The sequence below is a fragment of the Arachis stenosperma genome, chromosome 4 (genome assembly GCF_014773155.1).
Source record: "Arachis stenosperma cultivar V10309 chromosome 4, arast.V10309.gnm1.PFL2, whole genome shotgun sequence".
Classification (NCBI taxonomy): domain Eukaryota; kingdom Viridiplantae; phylum Streptophyta; class Magnoliopsida; order Fabales; family Fabaceae; genus Arachis; species Arachis stenosperma.
This window is the reverse complement of record NC_080380.1, coordinates 140037128-140054396: the sequence shown is the minus strand read 5'-3', so window position 1 is coordinate 140054396 and position 17269 is coordinate 140037128. Positions and strand designations below refer to the sequence as shown.

At 29.9% G+C, this 17269-nt stretch overlaps 1 protein-coding gene across 1 annotated transcript; it reads right to left on the bottom strand.

Annotated features, from left to right (window-relative positions):
* Positions 1 to 1462: 1462 nt before the first annotated feature.
* On the bottom strand, positions 1463 to 7326 carry LOC130976324 (ALBINO3-like protein 2, chloroplastic). The gene is made up of 14 exons (XM_057901162.1): positions 6908 to 7326; positions 6710 to 6816; positions 6233 to 6360; positions 5533 to 5604; positions 5114 to 5215; positions 4379 to 4438; positions 4089 to 4154; positions 3325 to 3372; positions 3032 to 3229; positions 2887 to 2942; positions 2642 to 2759; positions 2375 to 2464; positions 2005 to 2114; positions 1463 to 1911 (listed from the first exon to the last, which is right to left on the bottom strand). The coding sequence occupies exons 1-14, from the start codon at positions 7291 to 7293 to the stop codon at positions 1737 to 1739; spliced, it is 1716 nt and encodes a 571-aa protein (XP_057757145.1). The 5' UTR covers positions 7294 to 7326; the 3' UTR covers positions 1463 to 1736.
* Positions 7327 to 17269: the final 9943 nt, after the last annotated feature.

Here is a 17269-nt window from a genome sequence, read left to right as displayed (position 1 = left end):
TAATACGAATAAATTTATTTAAAATTTTAAATTTTAAATAAATATATTCATCTTATTTTAAATAAATATTCTTGTATTATTTTTTTAAAGAGGTTAAACATGGTTTTTAAATATCTCAACAAAAGAGATAGATATATGTAATTTTTCAAATTAATAATATTAGAGTGTATATATAAGTGCATAATATCTGAAAAGATTAATAAATCTTACCTAGAAAATATAGTTAGAGATATTTTTTACTTAAGATAATAAAAATAATACGAATACGTTTATTTTTATTAAATTAAATTATTAATTTAAATTATATCTGTCTAAATTTTAAATAAAAATTTTAAAAATTTAAAATTCAAATATGTGAATAAAATTAGATTAATAAAAAAAATAAAAATATACGAATACGATTCAAATTGTAAAAAAATAGGAATAAGTTTATCGGTGAACAAATTCATTATTTTCAATGAACAAAAGAAGATAGTATATTAAATAAACTTTATGAAATAAATTATAATTTTAAATAAATAATTAAAATAAATAAAATATAAAATTATTAATTAATTAGATTTTATTAACTAATTAAATAACTTATATACTAATAGAGCATATTAAATTTCTTATAATAATTATAATTATCATTTATTAAAAATATATTTTATAAGTTGTAATTAATATGTTTGTAGTTTTTTAAAAAAAAAGTATTAATTGTTTATTGATTTCATCAGTATGCATTAAATGTTAACCTAAATCAACGCAAAGTAAATTAAATTTTAAATTTTAATAGTTTTTTTTTTGTTAAAATTATATAGAATTTTAAAACTCCAAACATCAAGGAAGTATTGTAACATCTACCTACTTACATACATTTGCACTCCTTGACGTTAATGTGACTTAGAAATTGCATAATTTTAGTGTAATTATAAAGTGTTTAGATTGAAGTCATTAACTCTTTTAAACTTCTATTTATAAACAATGATGCGAGATTGTCGATTATTTTTTCTCTTTTCCACTATCTAACTTTTCGAGTTTTCATGACCAACGATCTTGCATTGACCATAAAAAGACCTTGTTCTCCAGACTGAAAGTCTCACGCCTTCTCTTTTACTTTGGTCACCAAGCCTTTGCCCCCACGTTCTTTATTTACCACGAGTCGAATAATTTTTTCATGTGTTATTAACAAAATTCGACCTAAGTTCTTTGCCCCCACGTTCTTTACTTACTCAAATTTTGCACTAACGTTATGAATCGTATTTCCCCCCCTTCAAATTATACCATGACTCATTCGATATAACCATACAAATTTAACCTAGAATATCCCAATATAAGTATCTTCGTTTTACTAGAGGCTATTCTTAACTAGAAATGAAACTCCATTATTTTCATCTTATATCAGTTAATTTCCATCTATTACATAGAAGTGAATTTGAAACGTGCAACATTAAAAAAAATGTGGATGACACATTTAACGTATACATAAAACAAGTATTGAATTGATTAAATAAACCTATTTCTAAGTAATCGAATATGAGTTCTGTTATTTCTACTCATTTATATCTTATGTATGGAGTCTCGAACACCCTTCACTATTAAAGGGGGATACACAAAAATTTTGAATTTGAAATACACAGCTAAAATATTAATTTAAAACTCTAAACTAAACATGCCTAAGCCTATAGTGCAAAGAAAAACTTTTATTGTTTTGAATATACAACAAACATAAATAGAAACCAAAACAATTGAATTCAAAGTTCTCTCCTACTATTGGCAAGATCGGTGACAATATCATCATCGTCACCATCATCATCATCATCATTTCTCTCGCACTGGTCCAAGAATTTTTGGTAAGAAGGGTTGTAAGCAACAACAAGACGCAGGTACTTGGCAGCTTCTTCCTTATTACCCTCATCATATAGAGAGCTGCGTGTTGCCAAAGACACAATCCAATATAAAGAACATGACAAGAACAGTGTTGAAAAAAAAAAAAGTTTCAAACTGGACTCTAATTTGTACCTGGCAAGCAGTAATAACCCATCAAAATAGTAGCGTTTGCTGGTAGGATCTTTCGGCTCCTCCATATTTGCAATTCTTTCAAAGTGTACGCGTCCTTCGGCCTTCTTTCCCTGCCAAACAGAAAATCTTGTTTTAATAGACACAGAAATCATATACTAGATCTCTTCTAGAAAATTTGGAGATTTTGAGGAGGAATAGAGGTGCAATTTTCGAGCAAGACAATTAGAGCGAACAAGACCCCTTCCATGCACATCTGTCACAATGTTCCCTATTAAATGCATATCTAATCCATTTTTTGGCCGTATATCTCTCCAAAGGACTGGTGCAACATAAGTTTACTCGGTTTGACAAATTGTAACGAGTTTTTCACCTGTCGTTCACATGCAGTTCCGGCCCACTGGGACGATAGAATTAAAAGATCAAGATCTTCTGCATCAGTTGGGAGGCCAGCATGATAAAGCTGATAAAAAAAGAAAGTTAATTGGGGGTTACACACATTAAGTGAAATCAGACCAGTGCAGCGAAAGAGACAGTATACATCACAGTTCTTAGATGACCCAAATACTAGACCTGGTACCTAGCACCATCATAAGTCATATAAATTTAAATTAAAATGCGTGCAAACATGACAACATACCTTTGATATTGCACGCTCAAAGTATTCATTAGCTTCATCATTACTCTGTTTCAGCAACAGAATCCGACCCATCAAAACCAAAGCTCTTACATATTGAGGGTCCTTATCAAGTGCATGTCTGCAAATGGAAGTTACTAATCCAATGCACCATCAATCAGATACAAAGCCTAAGAAATAAGATCAGCAGAAGTGGTTCCAAAATCAAATTTTCTTCCCTTACTGAAGAAACTAGAAGGATGGCTTACTTTAGTAAAGGGATAGCACTTTCTTTGTCATTACTGTTCATAAACGGGATTGCAAGCTGTAAGCAAATAAAGCATGGATTAGTGACAAATTCTTGATAGCAAATCTAGTTTCAAGGGCATAATGTACATGTTCTAGATCACTCACAGCAACCAATGCTTCAGGGGACATTTCCTCTATGGGGAACTTATGCCACTTTTCAGGTGAATCTATAGGGTTGTTTGCAGGAGACAAAAATTCCTTGGTAGCTTTAGAATCACCACCTTCCTCAATAGCTGCTTTTTGACTTTTGTTGTCTTGTAACCCCAATTTTGCAAGGACAACAGGATGTCTAAGGGCATAGTGCTGCAAAATTTATTTGTAGAGCCAACATTTATTATTATTATAAAACAGTAGTCCAAAACAAAAGAACTGAAAGATGTGGATGACATATTACTGACCTGAATGAGGGTTAATGAACTGTTGGTGGCCCAATAGAGTTGGCTTCCCTGCACAGAAAGACGGAATAAGTATACCATGAAATTAATATTAATGGTCAGTGCATCTTTTGGTTTTGATTCTTTTGTGTAGGATTTTATCACAGAAATCAAATTTTATTCACTCCCCTCCCATAGCTTGGCCATGAAATTAATATTAATGGTCGGTGCATCTTTTGGTTTTGATTCTTTTGTGTAGGATTTTGTCACAGAAATCAAATTTTATTCACTTCCCCTCCCATAGCTTGGCCACAGATGTTACAAGTGACATGGGGTGGTTTTTGTTTCAAATGTTTTTTTTGGTGTAGATTCATCAGTTTCAAAATGCATTATGTTCTAGGTTTTGTTGTGAATTCTAATTTTAAAATTTAAATTGTTAGAGCTTGAATTAATAAAATATATAAATTATCTTATGAGTCTTAAATTGAATGTAGTAGACCATTAATGGGCCTTCAACCTTTTATCATAATTTTAAATTATGGATATTTTATTTTGACAGTTAAAACTTCACACACATTATGATCTTTCCTACATTTTCCTAAGTTTTATCAATAGCCTTATTAGCATAAATTGTCCGAACATAACACGGATAGCATCTATTAGTTTGGTAATAATGCATGTTGATAGAATTTTCCAACCAGTAAAAAAAAAGCTAAACCATATTTAAGTGAAAATATGTTATCTTAGAAGTTAGAGTTGACAACATAACAAGTAAGGATTAGAATTACCTGAGGAATACAGAAGCCAATAAAAGCTATAGGCAGTGTTAGAAAGTCCAAATACCACTTGTAGTACTGCAGTAGCAAATGTATAACTCATTTAGGAGACATATTACTACTTTAGAATTCAATGAATAGTAAATCCTATATACTATAACAAGCAATATTTCATAAAACACTAGTCAAATGAAATAAGGATAAAATTGCAAAATTAAGAAATCAAGGATCAACTTGATTTTTTGGTCAGAATATGCAAAATTATTGATAGACAATAGAACTAGAAGACAACTTCGACTCACTTTGGCTAATAAGTCAAAGATGTCCCTCGCTTCTTCAACCACAGGTTTTCGGAAGGATATCTGATAAATAAATAAAAAACAAATTAGTAAACATTGTACCACCAACTTATTCACGCCCTTCACAAAACAAGTGCCTTAAGGTAAATTACAATACACCCAAATCCTTTTACTAGTATAACTTCAAGCAGGTCAAAAACATCTAATCTCTGTGCATATTATACCCATGCACAACTAAGGGCCTAGCATTATTCATTCCTTTATGGAGCCAAAGAAAAATCAATTCAAACTTATGTCACATAGTAAACATACTACTCAAACATGTTCATAAGGCTCATTTGTGTTTGTATTATTTGAGTGTTCAAGCAAAAGTTAGCCCCAAAAAGTTGTTAAATGTACAACTTATCTTTTTATGCATGAAAATTAATTATATAAGCATGTGGAAAAATAATTTAGGTTTTAATATCTTGGTTTTCAAGATGCTAGCTTGCCGAATCACAACATTACTGTTTTCACTGTGCAACTCGATTAATCACATGTCGTTAACTTGACCTGTTGCTTTTGGATCCAGTGATCTATTCTTATTTATTTAAAACAAGAAAGTAGAAAAAGTTCTGCTTCATGTTTTGTGAATAACTTTAGTTCGATAGGCAAGGAGACAGTGGTGAAACAACAGAAGGCAATCATAATATTATTCTATGGTTAAATACCTATTGAATATGAATCAAGAATCCATACCTGAACATTAATGTAGTGCAGACTAGCAATCAGAATAGGAAATATGAAGCCTGAATAGCCGTGAGAGAGTTCTGTTAAATTCTGGAACCACAAAGCACCACCCTGCACAACATATGACAAGCTTAAATCATTTAGTAACAGAGTGACTCTGTGTCAAAGGTGCATGTATCCTCCAAACCCAAATATAAGATACATATTATGTTCAGTGTAAATTTTTCAACTATAAGCCCATAACTTAGATTACATCATTATATTTTGCAGTTATCATTCAAATCTCTCTCATCATGTTAGATATACTTTAATGATAAGATCCAGGCATTCATGGAGCTAGAACCGTTAGAAGATTAAATTTGAAAGATATGAAGTTACACAAAGCAGATGCAATGATTAAACAGTATTTTAGTAAGTCAGTGCCTTACACAACTGAAACCAGGGTGACCATCCAGTGACATCTTCCTTATGCTAATCATCCACAAGAAAAAACATGGAAGCTGAAAATAAATTGAAAGATAGAATGTCAATATCATGATAAAACTTTTGTTGAGCTGCCCTATCAACATGTCACATTATTCTTACATATTTCGATTTCTCCAGAAGGTTAAAATGATCTAAGGAAATTGTACAACTTCAATTATAAATCCATGTTCCAAAATACAACTGTTCTGTCGACAGGAAGTGGCACAAAAGTCTATGGCTGTGTCTAGCTTATGCAATTATTTGAATCTGTCTTCAGCAGAACACATGCACTGTTAAGTTTCTCCACAAGGTAAAGCAGGTGGTCTACATGTTGTCCATGCAGTCTTAACAAATAGCAGTTCGCATCGAAGGTTGATTCAACTGATAAGGATTGAAATGTGTTGGCTAAGAGCTCATGGAAAGGTTGGTACTTTTCTTTTTCTTTTTCCCCGTAATTGACACTCATTTATTAACTTTATTTTCAAATAAAAATTGTTTTCTTTAGCTACTGAATGAAGCCAAAATACAATAATCTAATCAAATGGTACTATAAAATTCTTTGATTATCAATGCATAACAATTAATAGTATCCAATAAAAAGGGCTGCTTAATAAGGAGAGTAAGGAAAAAGGAGAGTTTCAACTCGCAAGCTAGATATATCACCTGGGTAATAATAGGTAACAGTGGCCACACGTATGAGGGGCACCCAACTTCTTTTCTCTTCTTCTGGAAAAACTGAAACTGACGACGGTAACTCTTTCCTGAGAAAGGTGGTGGAATTGGAGGAGGCACTTTGAGAAGTGAAGGAACCAATAATTAATAACAATTAAAGTAGACATAGAACATAAATATCAAATTATGCCAAATTAAGGAGGCTTGTTCTTTTTGTATATACCATATACTAACACAATCAATATAACTCATTACTCTATTGTCAAGGTAATTGAGAAAGATCATCACTAACATTAAACAATAATTATTACTTAGAAATCAGAATTAAACAATACATTCAAGATAGCAATCAGCTCAATCACAAACTGCTAACAAAGTGACCATCTTTGAAAGTAATCAGTAATAATTTGAGTTCAAAGCTTATGGAGGGAAATGCCTTCAAATTAGAATAGAACGCAGGATACTCACATTTCGGGAAAAACTCGGCAATTCTTTTAACCTTGTGAAGTGTTAGAACCAAAGGAAAAAGCAGAACAATCCTCAGAGCCAAAGTAGATGAAACTATAATTATCCACCTGAAAGTTTTTCAAATTCCATTCAGTCGCCAAATTAAACCAAAATATTCCATATAGCAGCGAGAACCAATCGATGGAGCTTGAAGCTTACCATGGAAATCCAGAAACATCATGGTACGCATCAAGCATCGAAATCAAAGTGCGAACGGGGAAAATGCGGTCATCTTCGCCGCCGCCGCCGGTGGAGGCGGCATCCCCGATCGCTCTAAGTAGCTCCGAGTCAACCTCCGATTCGACTCGGAGCGAGTCAGCGTCCCGTTGGCTGTCGCCGGGGAAGTGAGTGGAGAAGGCGCGCGTACCGAGGAACGCGAGGGGAGGTGCGCGTGACAGCGAGGGATGTGTAGAGAGTGGCGGCGGTGGTGGATGTGAGGGAACGTGACGCTGAGAGGTGAGGACACGTGGCACAGAGAGGAGGGAGAGGGAGGTGAGTTGCCGCGAACGGCGGATGTTGTTAAAAAGAGCCGCCGCAGTTGCCATCGACGGCGGAAAAACACAGAAGTTCAGTGTTTAACTAACTTGGCTAGCTGGGAACTGGGAAGTGAGTAACCTCCATTTTCTTCTTTTTTTTTTTTTTGTGAGAACCCGGGCAAACAACAAAGCCCAGAGGCCAGAGCGAACAAAACAGGAGCTCCAAGATGAGACCCGACCCGGAGTCCAAACCATCTTCCCTCTCTATGTTGCGACTTGCGACTGCGAGAACTTATTCGAGTAACCTCCATCTTAGAAATTTTTTTTCTAATTTGGGCCCTTCTTATGGGTCAATAGGCATATTTGGTGTTATTAACAATAGTTTTAGAACCCTCTAATTTAGCCCAAAAAATTAATAGTTTTAGAAGTCTATGAATTTTGATTTGGTTGGGTCCTAGTTTTTGTTGCCCCTATAAAATGGTTCCTTAATTAGTTATTACTGTCCAAAACAATGACCAAACAATAATTTTAGAAAACAAAAAATAAATAGGTTCTTGATATTTTGTCCCACCGATACTTAAATTTTTAAAAATGAAAAAAATGTTTAAATTTCTTATTTTTTTAAAAGGTAAACATTTCCTTAATTAGTTATTACTGTCCAACACAATGACCAAACAATAATTTTAGAAAACAAAAAATAAATAGGTTATTGATATTTTGTCCCACCCATATTTAAATTTTTAAAAATAAAAAAATATGTTTAAATTTTTTATTTTTTTAAAAGGTAAACATTTGAATTTTTTTGTCTATTACAAAACGTAATGAAAAAGTCTGACGTAGATACTATTTTTTAGATGTGGTCGTTATGGTGTTCCACATATATGGTATAGAAAAATAACGGAACAAAAAAGTTTTCAATCCTTAAATGACGTCATTTGAGTCTAAACTCCCTCCTAAACTTGTCCCTTTAATTTTTTATATTTTTTATAAAATCTATAACACATTAATACAATCACAAAAAACTCTAACCAAAGATAAAAAAAAATCATACTCGCTCACTCGGTTTTTTCCTAAAAAAAAGTTTAAATTTCTTTTTTGTTGCATATGTAGTCGCTAAAAAAAAGGTGAAAGAATTGCATTTGTTGACTTAGTATATGTCTTCGTCTACAATGGTAAATTTGGTTTGCATCATAAATTTGTTTTATGTAAAAGTAAAAGGGTTTTTAGTGAGTGCATGACTTTAGAAAATGGATTGATATAGCATATTGTAATATGAGTTGATTTTGAAATAGTATTGTTTAGGGTTTGATTTATAAATTACAACTTATGATGAACCTATAAGAAAAAATTGTAGAAATAAACGCAACATAGCTCTATCAAAACTTATCTCTTCGACTTTAACTTTTTATCGGCTTCAGACTCAGAGAAAGTGAAGAGGATTCTGTGTGGCCGTGGAAGTGACAAGTTCAATATATGAGTGGGCTATTTGTAAGACAAATTTTTCTATCGACTTCGAACTCAGAGAAAATGGAGATGATTCTGAAATTGTAGCCATGAGAGTGACAAGTACAATATATGAATGGGCTATTTGTAAGACAAATTTTTTATTCTTTTCTTTTTTTTTTGAGTTTAATTTGGATGTAAAGACATTTTTTATAATAGTTTAATTATATTTAATTTTTTAGATGATTATTTATTTTAAAATTTAAATTATTTATATATTAATATAAATAATAATTATTTTTATTATTTAATTAAATATATGTATAAAATTATTTTATATTAATAGTGCATAAAAATTATTTTTTTAAAAAAATTAGGTAAATTAAATTCTTTTTATAATTATTTTATAGTATAATAAATAATAGAATAATATTAATTAATGTCAATTTATGTATTATCTTTGTTCACCTAATTTACAATTATATATATTAAAAAATTTTGGTAAGAATATTTTTTGATATCAATATATATTAATTATTATATATATTAACAGTAGTAAGATTTTTTTATTTAATATTAAAATAATATATATTGATATCGAAAAATTAATAGTAAAATATAAAAATAATTGTTAACAAAAATTTTAGTAAATTCACAATTTAATAATTAAAAAATTATTAAAGGATATCTTAAAATAATTAATTTAATTAATAAAAAAATAATTTATTAAAGAGTATTTGGTAAGAAAAATTTAATGACGAAAAAATAATATTTTTGTTAAAGGGTATTTTTGTAAAAAATAATTTATTTTTCGTGAAAAGTAGATAAAGTTAACATTAGTTAACACAAAAAATTTAAAATGAATTAAAGAGGAGGTTTTTTAAAGAGTTAAGTACGCTTTTGGTCCCTAATGTAGAGGTTGAAAATTTTTTTCGTCCCCAACCTTTTTTGTTTACAAAATCGTCCCTAAAGTTTAACTTAATTTTAAAATCGTCATTCGGACGAAAATACCCTCCCATTCTTTCCCAAAATCAACAGAAGCAGAACTAGAAGCTGAAGTTGAACTAGAAGTTGAAGCAGAAGTAGAAACAACACCAATAAAACAACAATGACCAAAAGCACAATAACAACAACAATGGATAATAGAATCAAAAGAACAACAACAACAACAAAAGCAACTAGAAGCAGAAGAACAACAATAACAATGGATAACGGAATCATAAGAAGAAACATCAGAAAATCATTATCATCGTCAAGAACCCAGAAAAATAAGAACCCAGATGCAGAACTCAAAACTCAGAACTAAAAGAAACAAGAAAATCATCATCGTCGTCAAAACTCAAAACCATTAACAAAAGTCAAAACTAAAATTCTTCTTCTTTCATTAACAAAACTCATATGCAATTACAATAATCAGAAATTCCTTAATTCATCTTCAATTACAAAAATAAAAAATCTATAAATATAATTACCAAAAATTCCTCTAGAAACTCTTGTTGCAGATTTTACACACGACTACTACCACCACCTCTTTGACGACGACAAATACGAGGACACGGGCCAAACGCGTCGCGGCGAAAGGAGGGAGAGTTGCGGCAAGGCTAGGGCGAGTTGCAGCGAGGCTAGGGCACAAGTCGCGGCGCTGCGAGGTCGAGGTGCGGCGAGACGAGGACGAGGATGAGGGCAAGGAGGAAGAGTAGAAAAGACGAACAACGTAGAACAGGAGCGACGGCGACGAGGAGCAGCAGCAGCGAAGAATAGCGGCGGTGGCCCTTCCCCCTTTTCCTTCCCCTTCCCTTCCCCCTTTTCTTCCCCAAACCAAACACCCCCCCCCCTCTCTGATACTTCCCCCTTTCCCCTTAACCCATTTTTTTCTTTTTTTCTTCTTTTAGTTGGGATTATTTTTAGAATAAAAATTAAAAAATTGGTAAAAATGACTATTTTTAAATTAAGTTAAATTTTAGGGATGATTTTGTAAGAAAAAAAAGATTGGGAATGAAAAATTTTTGTAGATCCTACCTTAAGAACCAAAATCGTACTTAACCCTTTTTTAAAAGTTATAAGAGAGGGGAATGTATATTTTACAAATAGAGGGGAGGAAAGTGTCATTTTAGCATCTCTTACGGAAAAGGAGTGAAATTTACTCTAAAAAATATTATAAAATTATCCAAATTTATTATCTTTTGCCATCATTTAGTCATGAATTCAATTTTTTTAATCTAATTCTTTTAATATAATATTTTGTAAGACCCTAGTTTTCTAATGTAAAACCTCAGATTTTAGAAAATAAATAATGAATTATTTATATTTATATATAGTTTTATTTTTATCCAGAGGGATAGGTAATGTATTCGAGTTTTATATTGAATTTATTTGTATGGAATTTATTATTAGTAATGATTATGTGATTACTATTACTCGATGATTTTTTATATATGATTTTAGTTAATAAAAACAAATTTTCAGCTACTTTCTATAAAATTGAAACGCGACATCGAACTAAAGGCTCAATATTAAATAGTTAATAAGGAAAACGAGTTAGTAAAACCTTACTTTTGGCACGATCATGACGTACTGGAAGTTTGAGTGTTACATTATGATATCAGAATAGTTCGTTCCTGTTAGAGCCTTGGAAATGGACTGATTATGCTTCACTGCATACTCTGAGTGTCTGTTATGTTTTAGGTCTTGTCCGAATAATGAGAATTAGAGCTTTATGCATTTCACTATCTATTGATTAACGCTGTTAGTTTACCATAACATTCCTCATGGTATTAAGTCTGGCCAAGTTAATACTAATGATTTATGTATATGGGGACACTAAAGAGTTGTCATGAACGAAATAGAAGTAAGGTTATGCTAATCTCGGGGTTTGGAAACGTTAGAAGTTTTAAGGGAACGTATAATCTTTATTCGTGCTAATATAGTTTGAAGTCATCTCTTCCTTGACTGCTTGCAGTAAAATTCTTTCTTTCGAATTTCTTTCTTGAGATATGTTTTGAATAACTCTCGACCATATCTCATTATTTTGTCATTCATGAGATATCATTTCTTTCACATTTGAAAAAAAAAGTGCCAAACCTTTTTGTTTCTTTTCTTTGATGTTTTTAAAAGTGAAGTTAATGCAAATCTAATTATATTTAATAAAACTGAATTAATTTAAAACTCGAATTCTCATAACCTTAGTTTATTTACTTTTTTAATAAAGGCAACTTTCTAAAAATAAAATTATATATAAATATAAATAATTTATTATTTATTTCTAAAATCTGGGGTCTTACATCCCACTCCACTTATAAAAATTTTCGTTTTTGAAAATTGATATAAGATACAAAAGATTTGCATCAACTTTACTTTTAAAAACATCAAAGAAAAGAAACAAAAAGGTAATTTTGATTTAAAAAACCGACTTATAAACTTATTTTGAGAAATATTTTTTAGTTGCGAAAAAAATAGATTTATATATTTACACAAATCAAAAGAATGGTTTAATATTAAAAGGTTTGATTTATATTTTTGAAAGTAGGAAATGACTTGAGTTTAAAACTGTTGGAAAGAGTTGGAGAAAGCGTTGGTTTGACTTATTGGTAATAAATGGAGAGTTGAAAATAATTTGATACTGAATGTAGTTAGCTTTGAGAATTGTAAATATTTTAATAATGAATATGGTTTGTTGGATTTATCAATAGTTTTTTTGAGAGTTGAAAATGGTTTAGAAAGGACCCTTGAAGAGTGGCAAAACTCGAATTTTGAAGGAAATGCTGCAGAAATTTTTATAACACTTCGAGACTTTACTTAAAGCATTATTCAAAGGAAAACTTGATTTAAGATTTATTCTATTTTGTTTTCAGTTTTTCAAGGAAAATATTATGTTCTAAGTTTATCCTATTGAGAAAATATTATTGTTTTAAGTGATGAGTTGAGTTTGGTTTATTAAGAAAATGAACTTTTATTAAACGTTTTGAGGTTATTATAGGTGAATGAATGTATGGTGATGCGGAGGTGTTAATAATGATAAGGTGATGTGGAGGTATGTATAGTTAAGCGGTGATGCGGAGGTACATTTAATAATACGGTGATGCGGAGGTATATATGAGTATGTAATTGGTGATGTGGAGGTATAATGAAAAGAAAGAAAATGAAATGTGAATGGCCTTGCGTCAAATTGCTAATGCGAAAGGAGCCGCCTAATTGATAGCCTGAGATTGCTAATGCGGGAATGTTCGCCTAACTAATAGCATTGTTTCTTACTGTGATACACATTAAGATATTATTATGATGAGGCTTAATTGGCACGGGTAACCGTGATGCCAAGGTGTCTAACTGATATAGTAAAGAAACCATATTCGGGGTTCGCCTCGAGTAAAGTTGGGTTGCGGGTAGACAACCGACGCATGAGCTCATGGCCTGCGCTAGGAACAGGCATGCATCATAATGTTTGTGCATATGCATTTGGTTGCGTTTGGTGGTATTACTTCTTTGTGATTGTGTTGTATGTCTTATTGCGACTTATTTGTGTGTTGAATTGAATTCCTTACTTGTGCTATTAATTTGTGATGTATTGAGGTGATTGATAACTGTTGTTGTGACTAAGAATTAATTAGGGGGCGGAAAAATAGTTGGTATGACAAGTTTTGTGACAGAAATATGTTGAGTTTAGAAATTTAAAGAAAAGTAATTAACTATCTAAAGTAAAATTAAAAAGTATTTTCAAAAGTTTGATAAAAATAGTTTTATTAAGTAAAGTTAATTATTTGCATCTTAATCATTACTTTTACGACATTTCCATTCTCTTTGTTCTCACCCCAAAATCTTTCACCCTTTCAGTGATATAGGTTCGAAGATTCAGTAAGAAGTTGCGGATGATTAGTAGATTTACTTGTAATTCATGTTGTATTCATATAGTTCTCTCGCCTTTATTGATTAGGATCTTATTTTTATCCAAAGGGATAGGTAATGTATTCAAGTTTTATATTGAATTTATTTATATGGAATTTATTTTTAGTAATGATTATGTGATTACTGTTACTCCGTAATTTTTGATATATGATTTTAGTTAATAAAAACAAAATTTTTAACTACTTTCTATAAAATTGAAACACAACGAGGGGCGGAACTTAGTTCAGATAAGGGGGGCTATGACCCCCCAAACTTTTATTAAAAAAATTAGTAATATTTCTTTAAAAAATAAAAAATAGTTCAGTTGACTCAAATACTTTATCATGACTTAAAATACCAAAATTTAATCTTCATCTCTTGCTTTTATTACACAATAGTTTTTAATTTTAAACATTCAAAACATGTTGGATTTGGACTGAACTGAGTGTATTCGCATTTCGCAGCTCTCTATTCAATAAACAACACTCATTTTACCTTTGAGTTCAAATATAAAAAATTAAGTATTTTTTATTTATATAATTTAATATTATTTTATATTTTACTGTTTATTATTTAATTTAATTTTTATTAGAATATTCAATAAGTATTGATATTATTGTATTTATATAAATTAAAAAAATTCAATAAATATTATAAATTTTAATATTTATCTTTCTAACTTCTTTTTTACATATTTTACAGGATATATATTCAAATTTTTATACAAAATAATCATAAAAAAATCAAAGAATTGATGCATTTTTTTAAGAGAAAGGTTAATATTCAAAAAGGAGAACATATAACTTTTACACTATGAAGCACAGATACTTTACTGAGTTGTCGTGTCCGCGTGTCGGACACATTTCGGACACGACACTCACCGACACTCGTCGGACACGCGTGTCTGCTGTGTCCAACTGTGTCTTAATAAAAAGCAAAAAAGTTTTTTTCCGGATATGCTTGGACACATCTAAATATCATTACATGTCACCGTGTCCAGTCTTATTCTTAATATATATTCTTGAAATAAATTTAGATATAATATATATTATTATTTATTAAAATAAAAAATATTTTAAATACTTGATATAATTAAAATAATACATTAAAAATAATAAAAAAAATTAATTTATATTCTAATATCAATAAAATATCAAAATATCATTATGATTTATTTAAAATATACTTTATATTTTATATGTATGCATGTCTCAGTGTCTTATAAAATTTTAAAATTCGCGTGTCGGCGTGTCCCGTGTCGTGTCGTATCCCGTGTTCGTGTCAGTGTCCGTGCATCATAGCTTTTACAATATTAACACCGATAGATAGTTCTTCTACTTAATGAATCACGAAGAAAGTGAGATACAACCTTCAAAAGTTTAAAGAGTTGTATCTGATGAGTTTGACCTTAATTCTTTGGAACGAGATCTTGGAAAACGGCTTCAAATTTGGCAATATCACCCAAATCAGAGAGATGATGTTAGATGAACTTATCTTAAATGGGGTCCATATTAAAAGCATCTTGACAATTATCTTCTATCTGACCCTCCAAAATTTTGTTTCAAGTTCTGTCATTGAACGCAACATCGAACTAATGACTCAATATTAAATAGTTAATAAGGAAAATGAGTTAGTAATGCTTTACTTTTGGTACGATCATGATGTACTGGAAGTTTCGGTATTACATAATTTAACCACATATTTTATCTCATATTTTTAAACATTAATGACATCGTCCTCTAACATTTCTCTTAAAACAATATTATATAATTAGCAAATATTATCATTTTTTTGTCGGCACTTAGCTAGTAATAATTTGCACCCATATTTATAGACGTTTGCACATAAGTATATAATTTACATTTATATTTATTAAAATTTTTTACACATAAATCAATACAATTTGTACTAATAAATTAATATAATTTGTATTTATATTTTTTAAAATTTACACATATAATTTAATAAAATGATAATTTAATATTTATGTTGACTAAATAATAATAAAAAATATTAAACATTATTGGCTCAAGAATTTCTCTTCCTCTTCAATAATTAAAATATCAATTACTTTGTTTAGAGTTATTAAGAAAGGCACCACTTAAATAAAGATTCCAAAAATGACTTTATGGTAAAGACGCCTACGTGGCAAAGCCTAAACCATACATTCTAAAGACACACTTTTTACTTAAAATCGTAACTCTTCACAAAGAAAAGCGTCACCTAATGGAAAAAAGTAAATTAGAAGATTTAAGAGAAGAAATAATTAAATTATCAAAATTAATAGATCAAAAATTAATGATTTTAACTAATGTTAATTGTAATGACACCGAATTCTTAAAATCAATACAAAATGATTTTTCTCAAAATCTTTATTTTACTATAAGTTTTATTGAATGACTTCAAAAACCTGAAAAAACTTATTTTTCACACGGAATTTCAAAAAAAATGTTACCATGGAAATGATTCCCCACATCTTTATCATACTTTTAACCCACAATTAAATTCTATAGTAGATATGCTTGAAGAAATATTAGTATCCATAAAATTTCAAAGAAATAAGGAAAAAGAGAATCCCAAAGAAGAAAAATTTCAAAATATAATCAACATAACAGATTTAAAAGTAAAACCACCACTGAAATTATGAATATTGAAGAAAAATTAGAAGAAGTTACAATGCTCTTTAAACAATTAAAAATGGCTCAAGAAAATAATATTATGGAACAAGGATTTCAAATAGAAGAAGAATTAGTAACTTCTGAAAATATAGAAAATGAAGAACACATCCTAGATTATTCAAGTGACGAAGAACCAACAATTCCAATACAAGTAAAAAATGAAGCTGGAACAGGTTTTGATAATTATGCTTTTAAAAAAGGGTTTATAAATAAAGATTCAAAATATACAAAAATACCATCAAAATACGTTCCTAAAATCCAGGAAATGGAAGGAGAAAGAATGCTCGATTTAGACTGTAAAAAGAATGAAAAAGAAATTTTCGAAAATTGGTTGAATTCCTTCTTATTAGAAGCCTTTACTAATCCAAAACTTAGTGAATTGTCTGGAAGAGATATTTGGAATTACATAGGGTTTCATATTAAAGGAACTATAAGAGATTATATGACATCAATAGAAAACCAAATAATAGAAGAATTAGCAACAAAAACAACAGCTTATGATAAGATATTACATATAATGATGATTCTATATAAAGAATTTTTTGGGAAAAATATTATAGATCATAGACAAGAAGTCTATAATAAAGAATATCAAGAAGCAAAAAATCATTTAGCTAATATTCAAATATATGATTTATGTAATGTAGAATCTTATATATGTGAATATAGAATACATTATTACAAATTAAAAGAAGAAGATAAAAATCATTATCTTAGTAAGTATATAACAAAACTTCCATATCCTGCTAATGAATTTATAATGGGAAGATTTATAAGAGAAATAAATAGAGGGACAATTGAAAATAATTTTGGTGGAGTAACCTCTGCAATAAGAGAGGAAATAAAAGAACGTTGTATGCAAGAAGCGACTCAAAAAAGATTTGCAAATATAATTAGAATTTGCTGTCAGGATAATGAAGAAATACCCCAAAAATATGGTCTTAATAAAAATTTTCAATGAAAAAGAAAATATCAATTTAGAAAAAGAAAATACTATCCAAATTGGAGAAAAAAGAGGTATTTTAGAAAAAGAAATAACAATAAAA

Coding starts and splice junctions, on each gene's coding strand:
- LOC130976324 (XM_057901162.1), bottom strand. CDS start 7,293: ATGGCAACTGCGGCGGCTCTTTTTAACAACATCCGCCGTTCGCGGCAA. Junction 5,216..5,532: donor GTCACCCTGGTTTCAGTTGT/GTAAGGCACTGA, acceptor TATGTTGTGCAG/GGTGGTGCTTTGTGGTTCCA. Junction 4,439..5,113: donor TGCACTACATTAATGTTCAG/GTATGGATTCTT, acceptor TTTATTTATCAG/ATATCCTTCCGAAAACCTGT.